The 25,727-nt window shown below is 41.6% G+C and overlaps 1 protein-coding gene across 2 annotated transcripts in view; it reads left to right on the plus strand.

The window, feature by feature from the left end:
• The window catches only part of TPP2 (tripeptidyl peptidase 2), a 2,672,548-nt gene that overhangs the window by 1,450,066 nt on the left and 1,196,755 nt on the right, over nt 1–25,727 (plus strand). For both annotated transcript variants that reach the window (XM_044071246.1, XM_044071247.1), the window contains exon 19: nt 11,616–11,716. In XM_044071246.1, the coding sequence (XP_043927181.1) occupies nt 11,616–11,716 (101 nt within the window). The remainder of the gene's footprint in view (nt 1–11,615; nt 11,717–25,727) is intronic.

Consider the following 25,727-nt stretch of genomic DNA (forward strand, 5'->3'; position numbering starts at 1 on the left):
GTCTAAAGATCTTGTATGTATGTCCACTTTTATATCTTGAAATCCATGAGCTGACTTCATCGCCTGGAAGTACATTGTACGAACTTAAAGCTTTGATACCCTATCCGGATGTCAGCAAGCAAAACCCATCTGTTAATACTGCAACCATGATCCATGTAGGACATCCACCGTTATGGTAAGTTCTTGCACAACTGTAGTTTTCCCTTCATGTTCCATAAGATTCCTGTTCATCTGCGGTACTTTCACTTTTGATGATTCCGTCTAAGTAATTCCTATTACTTCTTCCCCATATCTCTTTCTCTTTCATTTCTACCATATTTTTTAAATTCCATTATCATTTTTCCCACTCTTCAGCTATCATATCTGAAGAAATTTGTACATTCCCTAGGAACTCTTGAATTATTTCCACTACCAGTTCTTTAAACTCTTCTATTTTAATAGATAGGTATGAAATCACCAGTTGTCTCATTTTTGCTTGGATACCTTGCATCTTTATCCTACCTTTGTATATGATCAAAAATCATTATTGGATGCATTTCAAAACTTTCAGTTCTGTAAAACACAGCTTCCATGCAGTTTAGCCCAATTGAACCTTGGAGAATAATCTGCAAATTCTGTCTGGGTTTGTGCCAATAATTTCTGATCTTTCATTCCAAATATCATCTCATATTCCTTCAGAAATCTACCATCTTTTGTTGTATTAGGAGGATCTAGAGGGGAAAATATGTTTTTACTGTTGCATATAAGTTTCCAATCCTTACCCTTGAATAATAAACCCTGTTGGAAGCAAATTACCTCTCCCATTTTTCTTTTAACCTCCTTAATAGTAGTTGCAGGTGGAATATAAATAACCCCCTTATTATACAACTCTACCCTTGTTTTTTTGATCCTCTGTCATTATTGGAGCCCCTCTTGCAGTGAGTATTATTACTCCTCTTTTCTTTTGTCCCTGATACTCTGCTGAATCATCATTTTAAAATCCCTTCTTTGCCAAATTCAATTCTATTTGTGTCTCCTCTATAACATTGCTGTTTGTACCCTACACTTCTTAACATAATGCAGTACTGTTTACTTTTTATACATACCCACAATATCATTCATATTCCATGCATTACTGATATGGCAGATATTTTGACAAGATGCTATTACTTTTACATATTTTACGTGGCAGGCTTTTTTTTAAATATATATTTCCAACTTGCAACTTACATGCATTTGGCAGGTTGATCCTGTATGCACTTGTAGCTTCTCATATCAGTTTAAACTTGTCACATTTTCCTAACTTTTTGCTTGGATAAAAGCATTCAAAAAAAACAAAAAAAAAATTCTACATTTTCAGCCCACAATTCTTTTTAACTCACAGCAAGCACACACAGCCATGCACACTTTCCAAAAAATAACTTTGCCTCTCTATATATGGACAGATGTGTGAAATAGGCAGCTACACCTACAGGCATCTCCCATTCTAAAGTTAGGTTTAATCATTCTGAAAATGCATGTTAGCCTGTGATGCATCCTGCACCTACACCATCCTTTATTATCCCCATCTTAACTTCCCTCCCAGATGTGAAAAACAACTTGCATGCTCTCAGCTAAGTAATTTGTAGCCTTATGAAAAAATGCCCTGGCTGCTATTAAATGAGTAATTTACATTTTTATGATTTATACTGAAGTGGTTGTTATTACTAGGAATGAATCTGCCTGTATTCCTTTCAATGTAACATACTTCATTTATTTTCATTGAGCTATTTGACACTTCTTTAAGTACTAATTCTAGTGTGTATCCATACAGATGCCTCAAAAATCACAGTTCAGTTATTTCCTGATTAATTATCTGTGCCTGCAGAGATTGTCTTTGCCAAGACAAGAGCATAGCTGGTAGATAAAAGAAAAAAAAAGTTAATGTTTCCTCAATTGCATAACCCAGTTCATCTCAATTACTTAGGGAACTATCATTTTGCAAGATTTTAGTGTATACCTCCACATATATGCTTAGTATCAAGTCATGGGAATCATACCTGCAACTTCGTGCAAAAACACAGTTTTCATATCTAAAATATATCTTATGGAAATGTCACTTTACATTTCATCTGTTTTATTGTCTGCTTTCAGATTGTTGTTGACCCTCTTCATTATCTCAATCATCCATCACATGTCTCAGATTAACAACCAAGCTGCTCCTGTTTTTTTTTTTTATCAGCTCCTGTGATTTTTTCTGTTTAATCGTTTTGTTTTGGTGCACTGGAAAATATTTTACTGGCAAGTTCTGTCTATGGGCTGTGCCATTGTCAGAAGAATGAGAAGCAGAATTCCCTTCAACGTATTGGCTCATTTTTTGCTGGAAAAACATTTTTTACTTCCTCCTTCGCCTGTTCTGCATTGAAGAATATTTTTATTCCTTCGTAAAAAATATTTTGAAGACAGTGGATATAGCAACTTGAGTCACACCTGCCTTTCAACATCTTCTGATTGCAGGCACAAACTTGCTCCTCTTCTACCTGATGTTCTTTGAATAATCATTATTCATGAACACTTTGATTCCCATGATTAATAGTACTTACCCTTTTGTCACAGTTTTATCAGGAGCAGCTCCTTTTGAGATTATCCAAGTGCAACTAACTGTGGGCAAGATAGCAATCCAAATTGTAGCTTGCTAGAGATCCCCCACCATGCCCCAGGATTCCCACTCCTCATTTCTTAATACACTGGAAAATATTAGGGTACAACCTAACACCCTAATAATGGGTGATTTCAACTACCCTACCATTAACTGGGAAAACTACTCGTGTACCAGCTCTTGTGCTCAACGTTTTCTGGAATTCATAAATTCCAATGCCATGGATCAACTTATCCACCCCCCCTCCAGGGGCAGCAATATCCTAGACCTGGTTATTACCAACATGGGCAACCGGTGCTCCACACCAGAGGTCAATTCCTCGTTGGTCAGATCCGACCATAAGCTAATCACCCTAGACATCCACATCCCTCCCCCATTAGGGAAACCACAGTAAATAATTTCTCCAAAGCCAACTTCACGCTTCTTAAGACAGAAGTGGCAAACTTCACGACACCCATGCTGATGGACAATAGAGGTATGACTGCTGAATCCTACACAAATGCACTTTATAAGCACTTACTTGAGTGCATGGATCGTGCAATCCCTAACAGAACCAAAATGCTTTCCTGCAAAAAAAGGAAGCCAATCTGGTGGTCCCTTGCCATAAACAAACTCTACAACAGAAGAAAGAAATTGTTGCAAAAAAAGAGTAAAATCCCATGACTGGAGAAACTCCCTGGTCAGCTTCAGTAAGAAGCTGAAATCCCTCATAAAATCCTCCAAAGCTAGTTATGAAAACAAAATCGCCACTGACTCTAAAGACAACCGCAAAGCATTTTATAGCTATGTCAAGAATCTCAATGGCAACACTCAGATCTGCTCTGAGTTACAGCACAATGGCACTGAATATACAGAACCAACGGATATTGCCAACATCCTGGCAGATAGGTTCAGTGCTAACTTTACCCCTCTGTCATCCCCTAAAGGGCCCATCTCTATACCAGAAGAATGCAATGTTCCTGTAATCATGGCTGCATAGGTAAAAAAACACACTATCCAAAGCCAGGAACACAGCATCCATGGGACCTGACGACATCCCAAGCTGTGTTCTACATGAAATACAGAACAAACTGGCACCCCACCAAGTACCATGTTAACTCATAGCCTTACCTCAGGCTATGTGCCCACTGAATGGTGCACAGCGACAGTTATCCCACTCCACAAAGGGGGAGCCACCACAGACCCTGGAAACTAACGCCCCATTAGCCTAACGAGCCTGGTCTGCAAGGCTATGGAGCATATCATCATGGAACTTATAAACAATGACATTGGTAATCTCCAAACTCAGGACCACACCCAGTTCGGGTTTGTAAAAGGCAGATCATGTCTCCTAAACCTGATAGACTTCTTTGAGGCAGTCACCAAAGCCATAGATGAGGATAAGGTGGTTCACACAGCCTATCTAGATCTCGCCAAGGCTTTTGACACCATCCCCCACTCTGGAATTATAGATAAACTCACTAAACTAGGTATAAATCCCTATGTCACATGATGGGTAGCCAACTGGCTCACTGACAGAGCCCACACTGTGAAAGTAGCAGACTCCAAATCCAGCTTCAGACCAGTGACAAGTGTAGTACCACAGGGTTCAGTCATGGGTCCTCTCCTGTTTTGTATCTACTTCTCTGAAGTACAGGCCAACACAGAAGGTCTTTGGCTAACCAAGTTCGCAGATGACTGCAAACTAGGAGCCATAATCAAAAGTCCAAAAGATGTGGACATCCTACAAAAGGGCCTTGCTGAGACAGATGCCTGGTGTCAAAGCCATGGCCTCAAGCTCAATGCCAAAAAGTGCATTGTCATTCCTTTTGGTAAAAACTCAGTACCGATGAACTACCACATAGGTGGTAGTCTACTTAACACTGAAAGTGTGATAAGAGACCTTGGGACACAGATGGACAGTAGTCTCTCCATTGATAATCACATCGCCACAGTAGTTAGGAAATCCTTCTATGTGGCACACCTCATCACAAAAGGTTTCTCATCCAGGAAAAAAGAGGTCATTGTTCCCCTCTACTCATCACTCATTAGACCCATTATAGAGTACAATGCCCCTTTTGGTATGTACCTCACAAGACATCTACACCAACTGGAAAGGCCACAGAAATACCTCACAAAGAGGATTACCGGCCTCAAAGAGATGTCCTATGCAGGCCGTCTCAAAAAACTGCAGCTTTACTCCATTGCATATCGCCTACTCAGAGGCAGTCTCTGCCTAACACACAAAGCTATGTCAAACCCAGAGCTTTTAGACATGCTCCACTTAAAGAAATCCCAATCCCTACGAGCTACACGCTCTAGGGACCTAAACCTCGTCACCACAATAAACAGAACATGCTGGAGGGATAGATTCCTGTCCCAGAGACTTCTCATACTCTGGAACAAACTACCTATCTATATCAAACAAAGCTCCTCATTAGCACTGTTCAAGAAAAATCTTGATGATTGGATGGGAGATAGGGAATTCACCCTGGGGATCACTTCTGTGGCTCTGCTCGACAGTGACACAGGAAAATAATTTTCTTGGGTGGCAAAAGCCAAGGGTACCTTTGGCTAGGCTTATATAGGTCCTAGGGCCAATAGCCTAGTACCTACCTATGAACCTGTGATATGATTGCATCTTTACAGTCTTGGCTTCTTTTTCATGGACAGATTTGGAACATAGACATTGTCCCCATTCTGGTAACAAATACCCCTGTGGAATACCAGTCCAGTTGCTTAGCTGTGCTTTCTTAAAATTAATACAATCTCTTCCTTCTAGTTTCTCTGGTATAGCAGAAAATGTCAGAGTGCTCTGTCTTCTAGTTGTTCTATTTTCTAGTTCTATTTTCAAAAGCAGTTCTTCTTGAGAAGCCTCATATTCAGCCAGTCTGTCCTTCATTTCAGCCTCTGATTTCTGCAGTTTTATCAGATCATCTGAATTGCTGCTTAAAGTTTCTTCTGTTCTTTCCATTGTTTTATCATTTGACTGTATGTGTTTCTACAGTGTCTCACTTGTTTTAAACACCTCTGAGTGCGTATGATTTATTTTTTTCTCTAAACAGTTGCAAGCCATCTCCAGTACAGAGTCTTAAACCTGATCTACATTTTGCTCATCCTCACCTGTGTTTTTTTTTTCTACTTGATTTTTTCTTACTTTCTGAAGATTTCTTTGTTGTTGACATCCAGACAGCAAGTGAATCTTGTTCAAATAAAATGGGTTTTGCTGTCAACTTTCAAAGTTTCTTTCTCTTTCTTTACTTTGGAAGAGCTGTAATAGGATACAACTACCCATAAGTTGAACCAGACAAACATGAGACGACATGGATCTATTGTTATGGTAAGTATATAACTTTTGTTTATATGTTACTAAGAGTTGTTAATATGGTAAGTATATAACTTTTGTTTATAGGTTACTAAGAGTTGATGTTTGCTTGACCTATAAATTAATTTGCTGACCTGGTTCTTATTTAAAAGGTTTGTATTGGGAATGTATCACTGTATGAACTAACTCCAGTTTAGGAACCTAATATGAAAAAAAAATCTGAGACTATGGATTAAGTTTCCTGTTAGTCAGAATAAGGTAGAGTATTATGTTCCTTCAAAAAAAGTTTGGTATGTGTATGGGAAGTAGGAAGGGTAGTAGATCATAAGTTGTTTGCAACTGAACAACTGTGTAGGGTACCTCTTCTGGCTTTTCAAACTGATCCAGTATCCGCCTACCTTTACTCCAGAAGATTGTCAGAATTGCCCTTCATGCAGTCCATTTCTCTCTCTCTCTCTCTTTTTCTCTCTTTTTTTTTTGTAGGGTTTCTGTTCACACAATGGACCTCCACCAACTGCTCATATTTTAACACAGGTGGACAGTAGTCTCTCCTTTGATTATCACATCGCCACAGTGGTCAGGAAATCCTTCTACGTGGCACACCTCATCACAAAAGGTTTCTCATCCAGAAAAAAAGAGGTCATTGTTCCCTTCTACTGATCAGACCCATTATAGAGTACAACGCCCCTTTTGGTATGTACCTCACAAGATATCTACAACTGGAAAGGCCGCAAAAGTACCTTACAAAGAGGATTACTGGCCTCAAACAGATGCCTTACGCAGACAGTCTCAAAAAACTCCAGCTTTACTCTGTTGCATATTGCCTACTCAGAGGCGATCTCTGTCTAACGTACAAAGCTATGTCAAACCCAGAGCTGTTGGACATGCTCCACTTAAAGAAATCCCAATCTCTCCGAGCTACATGCTCTAGGGACCTAAACCTTGTCACCACAACAAACAGAACATGCTGGAGGGATAGATTCCTGTCCCAGAAACTTCCCATACTCTGGAACAGACTACCTGTCTATGTCAAACAAAGAGCTCCTCATTAGCACTCTTCAAGAAAAATCTTGATGATTGGATGGGTAATAGGAAATTCACCCCGGGGATCACATCTGTGGTATTGCTTGACAAGGCACAGGAAAATAATTTTCTTGGGTGGCGAAAGCCAGGGTACCTTTTTGGCTAGGCTTGTATAGGCCCTAGGGCCAATAGCCTAGTACCTACCTATGAACCTATGAAATTGTTGTTTATGTTAAAGAAGACAGAGCAACTGTTCATCTTTTTTGCTGTAGGGAGAGAATGACTGTCAGTATTCAAACAAAACCTCTTAAAGTGGATCATTAACTGCATTTTATCTTGCTTCCATGTGAATAATTTGCAACTGGAAAATGCTGTCACAGGATGCTCTACTGGATGTATGTCTACTTCATGTTTTTGGTTCAAAAATGTCTCTATTGTAAAATATACGTGCTGTCCGATCACATCTTTGCCAAGAGGGAATTGTTATGACATAGACTCCTGAAGTCTTACCTCCTTTGGTGCCTTGCTACTTTGAGGCTGAGTCTCTTAAACTGTTTGTCTGATATTTTATTTTTTTTTTCCAATAAATATCTTTATTAAATTATCATGTGTGACTTGGCAATTTTACATTCATATAAATGAAAAACAAACAACATTGACACCAGTTTAGTTGCATATTTGGCTCCTTCTTACAGTGTAGTTTTACTTCCTGAGATTTAACCAGTCATAGGCCCAGCAGTAAGGTTTCCAGTCTCTAACAAATACACTGTTACTGCATTAGTAGAGCTGTGAAGGCTGTTTGATGGGTTTTGAAGACCTTTCTTCTACCTTCCATGTTTGGATGATGCCTGTTCTTTCAGAATTCTTTATAATTAGAAGATAGGGGTTTACCTAAGAGTCTGTGAAGCATAGTGTTTCAGCTCACTGTTTTCTGAAAGATGAATTTTGAAAATGGTGAACAGAAAACCAACCCCCCCCCCCCCCACACACACACACACACACACACTCTCTCTTTTTTTTTTTTTTTTTTTTTTTACATCTTCCACACTTTTTTAAGTTGTATGCAACACTTCCATAGTCACAACACATTGGAGAAGGGGAGGGCAGATGAAAAGAAATCTGCTATCACATGTAATGCATCTCATTGCAGTGAAACTGACAGTGGCATTTAACTTTCAAAATAAGACTCCTTATCAGGTAACCTGTCAACAATTTGTAACATAAGACGCATCTTAATGTACATACAACGACCATGGACCAGGGGTTAGCCACATCACCTGCAGCTCTTGTGGTCCTAGTCCCTTCAGGAGCAAGGGAGAGCCACTCTTGTTGGGCATGGGAAAAGGGACAGGGAATGTAGTGCCCATTCCTGGGGAAGCTGTTGCCAGCAATACTAGGTCTGTTTGCCCTAATGTTCCTGTCAAAAAGAGATGGAAATATAAACATTTGACTTCTCCTGTGTTGGTTTCTCTGCACCATAGTAATTTATTGAGCTTGGCTCATTGTCTTTAGCATGCTAGGGACCCTTATTTTAAGGTGGTTTCCAGTAAAAGAAAAGGAGATTCCCCTTTCCCTGTAGAGTTTCACGATGTGAAATTTGAAGGGACAGATGCAGTTTTTCTTTTCAGGTTTCTAATTCAGAATCTGAAGAGAATGTGAGATTTGAAAGTCCCTGTGAGGGAATATCGTTCTCTGAGAATATTTCTAGAATTATCCATTTGCAGTGGGAGAACACTGAGGTTTCTTAGTCCTTAGAGAATATATTTGCTGCACCTGGAATTTTCAGAACCCTCACCCATCTCTCCAGTTCTGTCAGCTCTGAAAGATGCGTTTGTCACAGCCTGGGGTTTCCCTGATGGCTAGCCTGCTGCCCCTAATAAAGCAGATAGAATGTACAGTTTTTCAGTCTTTCGTGTTTTTATACAGTAATCCTAGTCCAGACCCAGCAGATGCAGCCTTAGTTAATCCAGCTTCTGCTAAGCATTTTGTTGATTCTAATCCTCCTCATGACAAGAGTGGTAAAGCTATTGTTATACTAATTGTGAAAGTATGAGAAATGCTTTGACTGCAGTTACCTCTTGAGTAAAAGATGATCTTTGTGTAATTTTGTTTCTTCTACTTCTCAGGCCACTATTCATTTTTTGAAGTCTGTTTATAACTCTGTAGATACTGCTTCCAGGGCTGGAACCACTGGTACTATTTTGAGGAGGTTTGCCAGCTGCGTTCTCTGAACCTTCCAGAAGTGGTCAGAAATGACATTTTGAATCTCCTTTGGATAGAGATTTTGTTTTTGGACCCTCTGCTGCAGAAGTTAATCAAAAAGTATGATGAGAGATGTATGCTGCCTAAATTGAATCTCTAAAAGTTTGCAACCCTCCTTTTCTAAAATTTTCAAAGGATTTTTCTACTCCCTCATCCAATTTTGTCAAGAACAGTGTCCGCAGAATGCTGGTATGTAGATGTTTAAAAAGCAATGGCAGGAAGGTTCAAAAAAAAAAAAAAAAAGCAGGAATTCCTCAGAAGAAATGAGTCAGAGTGATGACTGTGCAGAAGACCTTGTTCTCTCCCTGTCAGTCTCGTATCCCTTCTGGAAAATCTGAACCTCCATTTCCCTCTCTGGCAACAGATTGTTTCCGACAAATGCGTCATGAATATGATCAGTCTATGATACAAATGGTAGTGGGATGAAATTCCTCCTTTTTAGGAGATTCTGCCTTATCCACCAGACCATTCCCATCTCTTCCCTCCTATCCTTCATCATATGCTATCTCAGTAATAGAAAATGTTCCTCCTTCCCTTTTGAGGGAAGGATTTTATTCAAGTATGTTTTTATTACCAAAGAAAGAAAATTCCTGCAGACCACTTCTGGATCGTTCTTTCCTAAATCAGTTTGCGATAGTCCCAGATTTGCAATACTTTCATTTCACAAGCTTTACCCTTTCATCATCATTTGAGTTTTGTCAGTAACCTTAGATTTAAAAGATGCATATCATTAGATTCTTATTCATCTGGCTTTCAAGAGTTTCTTAATGTTGTGGGTGTGGTCACATTATCACTTCTTTGCCTCACCGTTTGGACTATCTACTGTTCCAAGTGTGTTCTCAAAGTGTTTAGCACCAGTTATAGCCCATTGCAGGTTACAAGGTATCGACATTTTACATATTAAATGACTTGCTTGTCTTTGCAGAGTCTCTTCAAAGAATCAGGAATCTCTCACCTGGGTTATAAATCATCTTCTAAGGCTGAAATTCCAAGAGAACATTCAAAATTCTTTTTTGTCTATGAGAAGGTTGTGTTTCTGGGGTGCCTGTAAGACACCTATGTACAAAGGTTTTCTTCCACAAGAAACAATGCGTCTATATTTAGATCAATTACAGGGGTTTACACTCAGGACTTCTGGTATGGCAGGATAGTACCTCAGGATTTTGGGTCTCTTGTCTTCCATGATTTTCATGATAACTCTTGCAAGACTTCACTTCAGAAAAATAAAATAGTATCTGAAATCTCTTTGGTGTCAGCATCAATACCCAATGTCTTTTCAAATCCCGGTCATGGGATTTTTAAAAAGGGAAATCATTTGATGGAGACATTAATATTTTGAATCCAGATCTCCCATTATCTCTTCCTGCTCTAATACAGTGAATCACAACTCATGGCTCGGATTTTGCTTGGTGAGCAGAGTCAGTAAGAATAAAATGCAGGTTCTCTGGGACAAGAAAGACTGACCAAAACACGAGATGCTAGACCTTATAAAGCCTGTCAACTCTCTGAATCATCTGTGGTCCCCAAGACCTCTTCATATAGCTACAGAAACCACAGTGATGTGATACATAAGCAAGCTAATGGAAATAAGGTCTTAACCCTCTCCCCATGCATACTAGCCATATTAGCAGGGGAAATAGCTTTACAGCACAGTCTCACTCTACAGGCATCTTGCTTTCTGTTACAGAAAAATTGTGTGGCAGACAAGCTGATCAGGGCTACCTCACCTTCTCAAATGGAAATTGAATTGGGGGCGGGGGTCTTCCAAGATTTGATCCAGCTGTGGGAAATTCATTGCATAGACCTTTTTGCCTCCTCTCTAAACAATCAACTGGAAAAATTATGTTCCTGGACTCCATGCGAAAAGGCCTGAAAGACAGATGTCTTTTTTTCTTGGATGGGAATGTTTCTGTATGCTTTTCCCACCCTTTACACTGATTTCCAGGGTACTTCTGAAGATTCAGAAGGTCGTGTCAAAGATCATTATGATGACGCCTTTCTGGCCAAGGCAACAGTGGTTCTCCCTTCTTTTGGAACTGGACAGCAGGACCATTTACCATTAGCTTCCTCAGAGACTGTTTGCTGCTAAAAAAAGCAATTGCTGAAAAACTGAAGTCAAAATATAAGCCAGCTCTGTTTATAGTACTGGAGGCATGATCTTTGGAAAAGGGAATTGTCAAATTTCACAGAAATAAACTGAATTTGTGAGAACAATACATGCAGAATAATGTGTAGGAGGAAGAGAGGTGTTTAAGGAAAGGCAGGAATTGAACAATTTATTTGTTGTATGTCTGGCGTTTATAAGGATTCATTTTTTTTGAACCAGCTTGTATTCTTTTAGGCTTTATGCAAATTAAAAAAAATGGTGTTTGATTTTTGTCTGAAAAAAAAATGTTTTGTTTTATACAGCATGCTTCTGAAGGTGTCACCCGCTTTGATATACGTTCCACTTTAAGGTTTGAAGATGTCAGTCCCAGCATAAACTTAAAGACCTGGATTCAGACTCTGAGGTAAATATTTTTCATCATCACAGAATTGCTTCTTGCAGAATAAACATAGTATTTTATTAATGTTAATGTTCATCATATTGATCACAGCTGCAGTAGTGCTAGCTGTATGGGTTATATCCTGCCAAGGATTTAACAGCCAGCCAGCTTCCAAAGCTTTAGGGCACCTTCCATGTGCCCTGACTGTCAGGGAGCTCAAGTTGAGGTGACGTTTGAGTAACAAGCCCTTCAAAACTTTATTGCTGCTGAAGTGAATGCTCCTCAAAGGTTTTAGAGGATCAACTGTCAGCTTGTGCTCCCCCCGAGGGGGTGGGGTTCCATTCAGTTAGTTTTGTTGATTATTAATACTTTCCTCTTCAGGACTGTTATTGTAAAACTAGGAATTAGTGTTTTAATGCACTGTATTGTGATTTTAAGCAGGAGTTCTCTTTTTTTTTTTTCCTGTCTGTTTAAGCGTTGTTTAAAGTAACTAAAAGACATTTGTTTTTGTGGAGAAATTGTGTTTATTTTACTTTTTGGGCCTGGCAAGTATGTTAAAGTACTTTTTACTGTGTTTGTGTGGAAAATGTGACTTTTAAAGATTTTAAATTTTTGCCATTTTTTGCTGCTTTTTTTCCCTTTCAGCTTGATCATGGGGTAAACAGTTGGTCCCAATATTGACCCCTCCAGCCACAAAAAGAAAAAGTTAAGCAAACTGCCTTTGCCACCACAGCAAGCTAACAGTATGTCTCAGCTGTAGGTGGATGGTAGGTGACTCTGCTGTGGCCATTTGTCATACCTCAGACCACTCATCTTTTACGTTGGATCCCTCTGGTTTAGTACTTATAGCTACTATGGACTTGGGGGTTAGCCATGCCCTCTGTGGCTGTTGGGGTCCCCTCGGAAGGCAAGGGAGAGCCAGCCATGTTGGTCCTGGGTGAGGGAAAAGGAAAGGCTTCCCTGTTTTGTCAAAATGTTATACTCATCCTTGGGGAAGGTACAGCTGCCATTTATAACACTGCTGGCCGCATTTATTTCTGTGAAAAAGAAACAGAAAACTAAACATGGGCCTCCTCCTTGTCAAACTTTCTTTATCAGGAGTAGTTTAATGAGTCTGCCTCAGAGTTTGATTCAAGCTTTTGATCCTTCTTATTTATTGCTCTCTGGTAAAAGACAGAAGGATACCTCCTTTTCTGACGAGATCCAAGATTCTGAATCTGGACAAGAAGGGACAGTACAGACTATCTCCTCAGTTTTCTGATTCCTACTCAGAGGAGAGCCCCATTTGTGATTCTCCCTTTGGGGTATCTCTGTCTTAGAGACTATTTCCAGAATGTGGTGGTGTTTTCAGTGGGAGTGCACTGAGGTTTCTCAACCCTTCAGAAACTTTTACGAGCTGTTACAGAAGGAATTTCCTGAACCTTTACCGTTTCCTCCAGTTCTGTCAGCTTTGAAGGGTGATGTGAAGTTCTGTCTCGCCGTTTTGTTTTTACTGAGTTGGCCGCTTTACAAGCTCAAACTCTCAGAGAAGCTCGAGACTCAGTATATATCCCACAGTGCTCCTCTGTAAACCCCAGATCTAGTTTGCCGCTGCAACGGATCTGCAGACTCGTCGGTGGAAGCTCGGGCCAGTGTTGATTTTTTTTTTCTATATTTAGAAATAGTTAGGAATAATTTTCAAAATTTCTATTACCTAGTGTTCTTCTATTAGTATAGATTTAGCGTAATTTGTTTAGTGCTAGTTATAATAGATTACTTGAGTGCTTTATTCTCTTAATGGCTGTTCAGCCTTTAGTAGATTTTGGGCGTGACAGGGCTCTGTCAGCTCCTTTGTATGGTGTGTTTTTTGATATTTTAGTTGGCTTTAACTACTTTCTAGAGTTAAGACACATAGTGGATAATTGTTGTGTTACTGTTGGAGTTCAAGGATCTGAACTCATATATATATATATATATATATATATATTTGTCTTTCTTAAAATGTCTGAGAAGCAAAAGTCTAGCTTCAAAAGGTGTGAGTGTGGTCAAAAACTGTCTGTCATGGACAACCACTCCACGTGCTTGTATTTGGGTTCAGTTCACTTGCAGGAAGTGTGCTCTATCTGCCACTCCTTTAGCGCCAGGGTTCTGTTGGAAAGGCGCAGGAAAGGTGCAGGAAGCTGGTGGATAGGGGACTCCTGAAGCCTGATTTTCAGGCTGCGCTGGACAAGACTGACCTTTCTTCCAAGGCTTCGAAGGGGTCAAGACCCAGAGCCTCAGGTATCCCCATTGGTTGGCCCCTCCTCTACAGGGACTTCACCAGACGCTCCCACTGATGAAGTACCTAGGAAGAGACTGTGCAAGAGGAGGCACTTGGATTCCTCTCAGGAATCCCTGACATCGGATACCGACTTGGAGGAATCAGAAGGGTCCCCTCAATCCCCCTCTGAGGATGTCTCATTTGCAGAAATATTGGAAATCTTAAGACAGAGGGGTGATTGGCAGTCCCTTGCCCCTACTGAGGACGAGTCGGTACTCCTGAAGGCCTTTGGGTCTCAACCATCCACCTCCTGGGTGACTCCTCCCTTCGATGAGCTGATGGATCTGGTTGCTAGAAGGGCGTGGGAGTCCCCTGATTCAGTGGAACCAGTCCCTCGGAAGCCCAACAAGTTCATTACTTCCCCTACTAAGGGGCAGAGCTAGATACTGTCGATTCAAAGATCAGGATGCCTCAAACAAGAATCTTATCCCTAAGAAGTCAATTGTCCAGTCTGTTGACCCAGAACAAAGCTCCTGTGTCCCAGATACTGAAGCTGTTAGGCACAATGGCAGCCACACTAATAGCAGTCCCGCTGGGGCGCATGCACATGTGGATACTCCAGTGGCTACTCTTCACACAATGGTATTACCAACAACTGCCCATGTCTCACAAGATTCTGGTAACGGATCTTTGCAAGAAAGATTTTATTTATTTATTTTTATTTATTTTACATTTGTTAACCGGGAAATTCCGACTGGACCAGGTCCATTTTCAGCGGAGGCCCGGGGAGAAAAGCTCCAACATCAAGTTATACAAATACAGTACATCCGGCATAATACACAAAACAGGTTGCATCCTGTATGCCTAGCATAGTAATATAACAAGAATTAATAAAAACACTCCAGGTAAAAGATATAGAACATGGGTAAAAAGACAATGTCAGTCATACTTTGGTAAGGAAAGAAAATATATCAAGTAAGATTCTACAGTTAAAAAGTACCCTTTCAGATGACCAAGCCTACAGGGGATCAGAGCTCCAGCATGTGATCAGAGAGGAATTTGGGGAGTTAATAGTAGTATGGGTAGGGTTATGTGATACAAGGGCATAACCATGTACTAAGAAGGTGCGATTTGAGGGAGTTTTTGAATATGGATGTGGAGGGGGCAGTGGACACAGGGGAAGAGAGTTCCAATTTCTGGCAACGGTGTGGGAGTAGAGCACTTTCCTTGCATTATTGTTAGCCTTGGTGATGGAGAGGAGAGATTTTTCACTGGATCTTAGGTATCAGTTTGTAGTATAGATAGTAAGTAGGTTGGATAATGAGGGTTTTTTTTCAGGATATTTGAGAATATTGTAGGCTGTGCTCAGCTGGTGATAGTTAAGTAGCTGTGGTAGCTCAAGCCATTTTAGTTCTTTTAGTGCAGCACAGTGATGGGTTCTATAGGTTGAGTTAGTACGAAACTTGGCTATTTTATTGTACATGATTCTAGTTTGTCTAGGTCACATTGTCTGATTTGGGTAAAGATTGGTGCTGCGTATAATAGAGTTGAGAGGAGGTGGCTTTGTGCAAGAGTGACTCTTGCTTTTTGTGAGAGAAAGGACTTATGTCTGTATAGGGAGCCTAGTTTTTTGTGTACTAGTTTTATGGTAGATGTGAACATCAAAGTGGAGATTATTGTCTATTTCAATGCCCAGAAGTTTGGTGTGGTTAGAAGGGGAGATGGTGGTGCCATCATTAGAGGTTATGGTAAAGGAGAGAGTTTTTTTTGATCTATTAGGGGTAAATAGTAGCAGTTTTGTCTTTTTGGGATTTAGAATTAGTTGGATCCCAGATATCCATTTTTCTACTGAGATAAAGGTATCTTGAGTGAGTGTATGTAGGGTGGTGGGAGATGAGGCGGAGCAGATCAGAGTTGAATCATCTGCATATTGTATGAGTGTGGCATGTTGTGTAGAGCATTTGAGGTTATTTGTGAAAATAGAGAACAACAGCGGGCCCAGTATAGAGCCCTGTGGGACACCTATGGTGGCTGGAAGTTGTGCAGACAGAGTTCCTTTCCACTGGACTGATTGTTGCCTCAGTTGGTGGCTGAACAGCGACCAGATTGTAATCGGACGTCCCTTTTTTCTTCCCCAACCCACAGCCACAATGACCACGGATGCTTCCCTGATAGGGTGGGGGGGCTATTTCAGGGAAAGACTGTCCAAGGCACTTGGTCAAGCATGGAATCACATTTGCATATAAATGTCCTGGAGCTGAGAGCAGTGTTCCTGGTGTTGCAACACTTTTACGACTATCTTCCTCCAGGGACAATTGCAGTTCAGACAGAGAACATGTCAGTAGTCTGGTACATCAGCAAGCAAGGGGGAACCAGATCGTATCCCTTATGTCAAGAGGCCCTAAGAATTTGGCAGTGGACTGTATCCACCAGGCGCTAATAGGAACGCACATCCTGGGGTCATCCAACGTGATAGCGGACAAACTGAGCAGGGGCCATCCTGTTGCCTCATGAGTGGTCCCTCAAACAGCACGTGGCGGACAAGATTTTCCGCAGGTGGGGCCAGCCTTGCTGCGATCTGTTTGCATCTCTGATGAATGCCAAATGCAGAAGCTACTTCGCCCTTTATCCCCCACCGGGGAGCATCCTGAGGGGATGCGCTTGTACACGATTGGCCCCCGGGCCTCCTGTATGCCTTCCCGACAATTCCCCTGATTCCCAAATTTGTACAGAAAGCCAAAAATCTGGGAAGGACTGTGATTCTGATAGCCCCATCTTGGCCTCGTCAGATTTGGTTCCCCTTCCTGCAGAAGTATCGAGTGGAAGAACCATGGGTTCTGGACCCAGTGCCAGATCTTTGACTCGTTCGTCGGGAGTTCTTCATCCCTCCCTCATCTCCCTAAAACTGACAGCTTGGCTGCTCCAATTCGCATATTAGCCAGGTCTCAAGATTTGTCTCCTGCGGTCCAACATATTATAGTTTCCTCTCATAAACTGTCAACCAGGAAGCTATATAATAGCAAATGGAAACGTTTTGTTCACTGGGCTTCTCACTACGACGTTGACCCGTATGTTGCGCCTATTCATACCATATTAGAGTTTTTGTCTTCCTTGTTCGATGATGGCACAGCAGCTGCCACCATAAGGGTTCAATTGGCTGCCATTTCCAACTTTCATGTAGGGTTTAACGTGTCTAACATCATGTCCCACAGACTATGTAAGGCTTTTTTGAAAGGGACCCACCATCTCAGACCTCCTATCAGACACCTTATCTCTCCCTGGAATTTGAATCTTGTTTTATCCCAATTGATGCTTACCCCCTTCGAACCCACGTCATCTTGTAATTTGAAGTTTTTGTCTTGGAAAACAATATTTTTGATAGCCATTACTTCTGCGCGTAGGGTCTCTGAACTCCAAGCTTCGTCTTCCAAGCCCCCATATTTGATCTTCCACCCTGATAGGGTGTCCCTCAGGACAAATCCTACCTTTCTTCCCAAGGTCTGTTCAGAAACTAACTTAAATCAGTCCATTGAGCTCCCAACTTTTTTTTAGACACCATACCAACAGATTGGAATATATGTTACACAAGCTTGATGTTCACAGACAATTGAGATTCTACTTGGACAGAACGAAAGACTTCGGGCAATCTGATCATCTTTTTGTCTCTTACGCAGAGAACAAGAAAGGTTCTGCGGTATCAAAGATCACATTATCTAAATGGCTTTCTGATTGCATTAAATTAATTTATTCCTGTACTAATCAGCAATTACCGACCAATGTCAAAGCCCACTCTACCCGGGCTGTTTCTACGTCATTAGCCCATGCAGCTCGTTTACTGTTGGATATAATGTGTGCAGCTGCTACTTGGTCCAAACCTCACACTTTTATCACTCATTACAAAGTGGACAGGGCCTCCAGGGACAGGGCTTCCTTTGGTTCCACTGTGCTCAGGAATGTTCTCCCTTGAGCCACCCAGGATTAGGGTGCTTGGGATGCTACCCACGGGTAAGAACAAAACGGCATGATAGAACAACTTCACATAAAGAAGTTATGTTCTTACCATAACGTTCCATGTGAGTTGTTCATCTCGCCTTTTTGTTCTTACATTCCCTCCCACCTTCCCCCTCCTAGTGAGAAAGATGGTTGCCTTGGTGGATCAGTTGGTCTTGTCAGCCTGTCTTAAGACCGACTGTTTTTTCTTTTCTGCATATATATAGGTACCTAGATAGGTAGGTACTGCATAGGCTGTATGGGGGTGCAGTGTACTAGATCTGGGGTTTACAGTGGAGCATCATGGGATATATACTGGGTCTCGAGCTTCTTTGAGAGTTTGAGCTTGTAAAGCGTCCAACTCTGTGCTGAGGGATCGGCTCCGAACCCACGTGTAAGAACAAAAAGGCGAGATGAACAACTCACATGGAACGTTATGGTAAGAACATAACTTCTTTTTTGTGTCTCTGCATGAATTTTCCCAATAGCCAGCCTGCTGGCACTAAAAAGGCAAATAGAATGTGTAAAGTTACTCAGTTTTGCGTTTTTATACACTCTTCCCAAATCTTACCCTAGCAGCTAGTGCTTTAGTTATTCCTACTGCTGCTAAACAGTTAGCTAATTCCTATCCTACTCTTTCTGATAAGGATGGGAAGATTATTGATGGAGAAGGGAAAATAGTGTATGCTTCTACAACTTTGAATTTAGCAAGTATGAGTCTTCATTTTTTCTCTTTGGCAACAGATAGTTTCAGACAAATGGGTTCTGAAGATCAATCATCAAGGTTATAGATGGCAATGAGAGGATATTCCTCCTTGCCATGAGATTATTCCTTGTACATCAGACCAGACTCATTATTTCCACCTGTCCTTCATTACATGCTGTTCAAGGGAGTGATAGATCCAGTTCCTCTTTCCCAAGTTGGGAAAGGTTTTTGTTCAAGGATATTTTTAGTGCCAAAAAGATGATGTTGGGAGAACAGTTCTAGATCTTTCCTCTTAGATCTTTTTGTGCTAGTGCCTAACTTCAAAATGATGCCCCTTCAGAATGTTACCTCCTCTTCCTCATTCAATTTTCTTGGTAACTCTACATGTAAGAGATACTTAGCACTTCCTTCCTTTTCATCCAGATTTCCTAGTGTTTCTTAATGTTTGTATGTCTGAATCACTTTTATCATTTCTGCGCTTTACCCTTTGGACTATCCACTACACTAAGAGTGTTCACTAAGTGGCTATCTCCAGTTATAGCTTATTGCAGACTGCAGGGTATTTGTTCTCTTTTTTTTTCCATATTTAGGTGACTTGCTTATCTTTATAGATTCTTTTTCAAATCATCAGGAATCTCTCACTTGAATGAGAGATCTCTTACACAAGCTGTAATTTCAAGAGAACATTTAGGAGTCCTTTTAGGCACTCTTTCAGGATTGTGTTCATGTGGTATCAGCTGGACATGTCAGTTCAAAGAGCATCTTTTCCACATGAAAAAATAAATATATATCTAGATTTATTTCTAAGGTTTTCTACTCAGACTTTGGTCACTCTGAGGAAATCCTCAGGATGTTGGATCTCATAGCATCTATGATTCTGTTCTTGTTTTTTTTTTTAAATACCTTTATTGAACTATCACTTCTGACATAGGCAAATTTACATTTGTATAAAAGCAATCAAACTGTATTAACAAGTTCATGTTTATAAACATTGTACTTCATATATATTGCTATACATCATATAACCTAAGCAGCATTACATAAACAAGAAACATCTTTATTAAAACATCACGTATGACATATGCAGTCATATATTTATGTAAATAAAAACAGTCCCCATAGACACAAGCCTAGTTGCAAGCATTTTACATCAACAAACCATAATGACATGCTCCCTGTTGCAAACATTATACATCGCGTATAATCTACCCAATAATTTTCAGCCAAAAATAACATAGCTCATTTAAGTCCTGCTTCTTTTCAACCTCATTCCTCCCCTGTATGTATTGTTACCACAATTCCCATTTTTCCTATGTAGTTTGCTCCTACCCTTTTCCAAAGATCTCATTTACAGATGTTTTAAATCTGTTACTGTATTCACTACTTTGATTTCCATTTTCTAGTAATTGCTTTTTTTTTTTTGTCAGCCACCATAATTAGACACAGCAAGGTCTTGTCATGTCTAAGTAATTCCAATTCTGTATCATAGCTCAGAAAAGTCATCTCCCTTGTCACACCAGTCTGCCCATGGTTCATATTATATGATTGAACGCTAGAAATAGCAAACAATCTATTATCCGACCCAAATGCACAAAACCACAAAATGTCATAGAAATGGATCAGCAGATTTTTTCCCAGGGAAAAAAACTCGCTGATCAAAAAAAAAATATACAGGCAACATAGTGGGGAGATTCACCCCCCCCCCCACCTTAAATATACCAATTCCAAGATTGCACCACAGTGAAGAAAACAGCAAAGTCCAGAGAACAGGCCAACAATTTTTTTTCCCTAGGGAAAAATTTGGTGATTTGTTCCTTCGATATTCTGTGGTTTCGTGCATTTGGGTTCGACAAATGAGCATTCACTATTTCTAGCGTTCGATCATGTAATAGGAACCCATCTGCCCACCCAGTTTCTCTGACAGTGCATCCCATAGGGAATCCTTAACGTCCGCCAACTCACCACACTCCCTTATGATATATTTCCAGTTACCTCTTTCTTTCCCATCACACTTCCAACATTTGCTGCCTACCTGAGGAAACGTTTTCTGGAGTCTACTTGGGGTATACAGATATCTGTGTAAACATTTCCAAGGAAAAATCCAAGATCTTCTACATTTTGTTGAATATTTGGGAGACATACATATATCTTCTCATTGTTTCTTTGTGAGTTGTTTATCCAATATCTCTTCCCAGTGCTTTATAACCTCCTCTGATTTTTATAGCTATGCAGTATTTTATATGCTGTATTAATTATTCCTTTCTTAATAGCAGCTTCTGTTCTAGATTCTACAAAAAACTCTGCCAGTGCTGGTCTTTCATTTAGGATCCCCATATTTTTTTCTGTTTGCCTATATTCTGATATCAGTTCTTGATAGTGAAGACAGTCTCTGACCTGCAGTCCAAATAAGTTCTTGGCGTCTTCCCATTCTATCATCTTTCCCTATCTAGTTATTTGCTCCAAGTACCTTGGTTCCTTTGCCAGTTTTCTCCAATAAATTCCAGCCCTCTCATGTATATTGTCTATATTCCTAATCGCAGTCATCCCTATCGGCAGAATCTCCTTTCTCCATTCCCGTGTTGGCTTAGTTCTTTTGGATACTTTCTGCTACTTTATAGATATAATATTCTGTATGGTTATTGTTATTCTCCTTAAAGGCCTGCATCCAAAATCCCAGGCTCTTCTTGCTTCTTGAGCTTCCCCATTTCATCCTCATCCCTTTCCACTTTGAATTATAGATTTTTGCTTGTGCTGTGTATAGGAGCCTTAACTGTGTATCTCTGAAATACCCCTTCAGATTGGGTAATCCATTCTGTTCTGTTCTACTGGAAGAATCAGCTTATCCCACTTGAATCTTACTGTCTTTCCCTCCCAGGTAAAATCCTTCAGCTGTTTATTACTTGCTATCCACAACTTCTCCTCTGATTGATAAAAATATGCCTAACCTCTGTATAAGATTAATGGGACTAAAAACATTTTGATTGCTTGTATCTTACTAATCATATCTACATAACAACACTTCTATTTTCTCAGTTTTTGTATTATCTTTTCTTTAGTCTCTTCCCACATATCCTTAACTGCCACACCAGATTTATTTTTAATCCATACTCCTAAATACTTAAATGTGAAGTTGTTAAATCTCGCCGTTTATTCTCACTGATGAGTTCGGAGCCGATCGCAAAGCTCAAGGTTTGCCAGTAGCTCGAGACCAAGCCCCTTATCCCACAATGCACTGCTGGAATTACCTCAGATCTAGTTTGCCGCAGCAAGAGAGATCTCTGTTATCCAGTTAGCTTGGACCATTTTGATAAGTCACAAGTTTTAAAAAAACTTTTTGCTTCTCTTTTTGAGAGATTATTCATATTTAGTGTGTGTGTGTGTGTGTGTGTGTGTGTGTGTGTGTGTGTGTGTGTGTGTGTGTGTGTGTGTGTGTGTGTGTGGTTAAATATAATAATAGTTTAAAGCAGATTAGATTGTAGTAATAGTGCCCTGTGTTGGCTTAGTTTTTCTTAGCCCTATTTAGTTTAACAATTTTTACTTGTTCTTGGCATATTCTTTAGTCTGGGCTTACTTAGCCCTGTATTGAACTCTTACAGGTTAATTTTGTGGTGTGTCTCTTTATATTATGTCAGATGAGAGAGAAAAGTCTCACCCCAAATCGGGGTTTAAGCATTGTCCAGATTGTGGACAGAAAATGTCCGTCACGGATGGACATGTCCAATGTGTTTACTGTCTGGGGGCTAAACACCTCCAAGACTCCTGCAGTATTTGCCACTCTTTTTCTTCTAGGATTCTCTTAGAGAGAAGGAGAAAACTCATAGATAGGGGGTTGCTGCAGCATACTTTCTCTGAGGCGTTGGGTAGCCAGGAGGGTGCCAGCACTTCTAAATCTTCAAAATCTTCTGATTCTAAACAAACCAAGAAGGAAAGAGATCAGAGGGTACAGGGTCATCGATTCCACAGTCCTCGGAACCGAGTGTCCCTTTGGTTTGGAGCCAGCTCCCAGTCTTGGAGCCAGTCACTGAGGTTCCATCATCTCCTCTGCTTCAGTCAGCACCTTCGGTGCATTCCTCGAAGTCTTCGGTCAGCCTCTCTGACATGGATATGGATCGGCTAGTGCAGAAGCTTCTACGGGCACCAGGACTTGCTAAATTGTTGTTTGCCCCGACCACTTCATCGTAGCCGAAGACCATTGAAACGGACTTGACTACTCCTCCTCTGAACTGTACTGGACTCTCAGAGCTGAAGGAGCCCGAACCGATGCTTGTCGAACCTATGGAACAGAGACCCGCTCCGGTGTTATCGGTTCCACCTACTCGGACGTCCTTGGCACTGACCGAGGTCACTAGGAGCAGACACTCTCCTGTTGAGTCCGGGAGGATAGTCGGACCGATTTGTCAGTGCCGACTCTTCCTCTCAGGGCTTCGGCTCGGATGAGCTCGGCTCCTACCTCAGGCTCTGAGCCCATGGTTTCGGTGCGGGAGGATTGGACTGTCCTTCTGGATCTGTCTACCCTTCTCGTCGGAGCCATGGTGCTTTCGATGCCGTGAGGAGAGTCCTGTCTCCTAAGACTTCATCTGCACCAGTACGGGCTTCCTTCTCCCCTCAAGCTCTTGTATCCATTTCTACATCTACCGGTCCCCTTAAGCGTAGAGACCTCGAGCCTCAAGTGGCCCCACAGGGTGTCCCCTGCTCTTCCGAGACCTCCCCAGATCTCCCCACTGAGGAGGTACTCAGCAAGAGACTGGGCAAGAGGAGGACTCCCCACAGGAGTCTTTGACATCTGACATGGACTTGGATGAGTCAGAAGGGTCCCCTCAATCCCCCTCTGAGGATATTTCGTTTGCGGAGATATTAGAGATCCTTAGTTAGAGGGGCGATTGGCAGTCCAAAACCCCTACTGAGGACAAGTCCGTGCTTTTGAAGGCTTTTGGGTCTCAACCTTCCACTTCTTGGGTGTATCCGCCTTACGATGAACTCATGGAGCTGATCTCTCGTAAGGCATGGGAGTCACCAGAAGCCATGGAACCTTTCCCTCGGAAGCCGAATAAGTTCATCTCTGTCCCAGTGGACAAAGCCTTTTTGACCAAAGGAGTGCCAGTTGATGCCATAGTGGTAGCTGCAGCCACCAAAAAGGAAGTGTCTGAAACATCCGCATCTGTCCATCCTCCTAACAGAGATTCTAGGATCATGGATAGATATGGGAAATGCATGTTTAGTTCAGCGACTTTTTCTCTGCAATCGCTGAACTATTTAAACCATTTTATGAGACTGCAAGATCATCTCCTAAAAGAGCTAGGAGATACTCTCCAGGGTATGGTAGCTGCAGGGGTTGCCAACAAAGTCAACACACAGCTCGCTACCCTAAACTTGGTTGTAAACTCGGCCATGCATCTCATATCTTATGCAGCTGATGGTTCGAGTAGAGCCGCTAGTTCAGACATTGCTCTGCGGAGGCAAGCCTGGATGCATCTCTGTTCCTTTGTGGAACCCTTTAAGTCTTCCTTTATCAACACCCGTTTTGATGGCTCATCACTGTTTGGGCCTAAAGTAAAAATCTTTAACAAGGTGTGAGCAGGAAGGCAAAACCCTATCTGCCGTTGGAGTCTGTTTTTCTACACCTACTCGGACCTACCCCAAGGGCCCAAGGGGAGGGAAAATGTGGTTCCAAAAAGCACAGGGAGCCTTTCAGGTCACACATGGAGAAGCCCCCTCTAGAGCAGAGGAGGGGGTTATAACGGAAGACGCTGCCCGCGCGGCAGAGGGGGTCCGCAGCAACAGGGTGACAGAGGCCATTTCTCGGGTCAGCCCTACCAGCGCTCCTGAAAGGGGGCCCAGCTGTTCATCTCTGGAGGCAGTCGGGGGTCACTTGTCTTTGTACCCAGAAGCCTGGCTAAACATATCAGATACATGGGTACAAAGCATCATTTCCAGAGGATATTTCATACCGTTCTCTTCCCCACCTATTCCTGTAAGCAGAATCTCAGATGTTCCACCCAATGTCAGGGAACAAGAGGTCCAAAAACTGCTAGAAAAAGAGTCATCCATCCAGTCCCAGCAGACCAAGTTGGATTTGGAACTTACTCAAGATTGTTTTTGGTACCAAAGAAAACAGGGGACTGGAGACCTATCTTGGACCTCAGCAGACTCATAGATCTCAAGGATGTGTACTATCATATAAAGATGAACAGATGCTCTAGGGGTCACCTGCGTTTCCGGCTGGGAGCCAATCATTACCAGTTTCGAGCCCTGCCCTTTGGTCTCACTACAGCCCCCAGGGTGTTCAAATGCATGGCAGTGGTCATGGCTCACCTGAGACGTCTAGGATTCCAGGTGTTTCCATACCTAGACGATTGGCTCCTCACTGCTACCACCAGGCATCAATTGGCTCAGGCAACACAATATACTCTGACACTCTGCCATCAATTAGGCATTACAATCAACTTTGAAAAGTCTGCCTTATTGCCATCGCAGCATACCAATTTTATAGGAGCAGAGTTAGATACCTCAACCACCACTCTGTCTTCCATTCGAAATAGTCTCACTTCTTCACCAACACATCATCTCACTGGTGTCAAAGAGCAAAGCTCTACAGTAGCAGAGGTCTGGAAAGTACTAGGATTGATGGCGGCAGCAATCCTGGCTGTACTACTCTCAAGGATGCATATGCAAATCCTTCAATGGCTCCTCTTCACTCTGTGGTCCTACCAAAAGCTACCAATGCACTACATGATTCTCATCACAGATTCTTGTAAGAGAGACCTTCAGTGGTGGTTGACGTCTCCTCATGTTACAATCAGAAGACCCTTTGTTCTCCCCCTCCCCCAGTAGCCACTGTGACTATGGACGCTTCCCTGATAAGGGGGGGGGGGGGCATTTTCAGGGAAAGACTGCCCAAGGCAAGGCACATGGATGGCTCAAGAGTCACATCTGTATATCAGTGTTCTGGAGTTGAGAGAGGTACTTCTGGCATTGCAGTACTTTCAGGACTCTCTTCCTCTAGGGACAATTGCAGTTCAGATGGACAACATGTCAGTGGTCTGGTACTTGAACAAACAAGGCAGAACCAAGTCTTACCCCCTTTGTCGAGAAGCACTCAG

This window comes from Protopterus annectens, chromosome 5.part0 (genome assembly GCF_019279795.1).
Source record: "Protopterus annectens isolate FY-2018-M chromosome 5.part0, PAN1.0, whole genome shotgun sequence".
Taxonomy (NCBI): Eukaryota; Metazoa; Chordata; order Ceratodontiformes; family Protopteridae; genus Protopterus; species Protopterus annectens.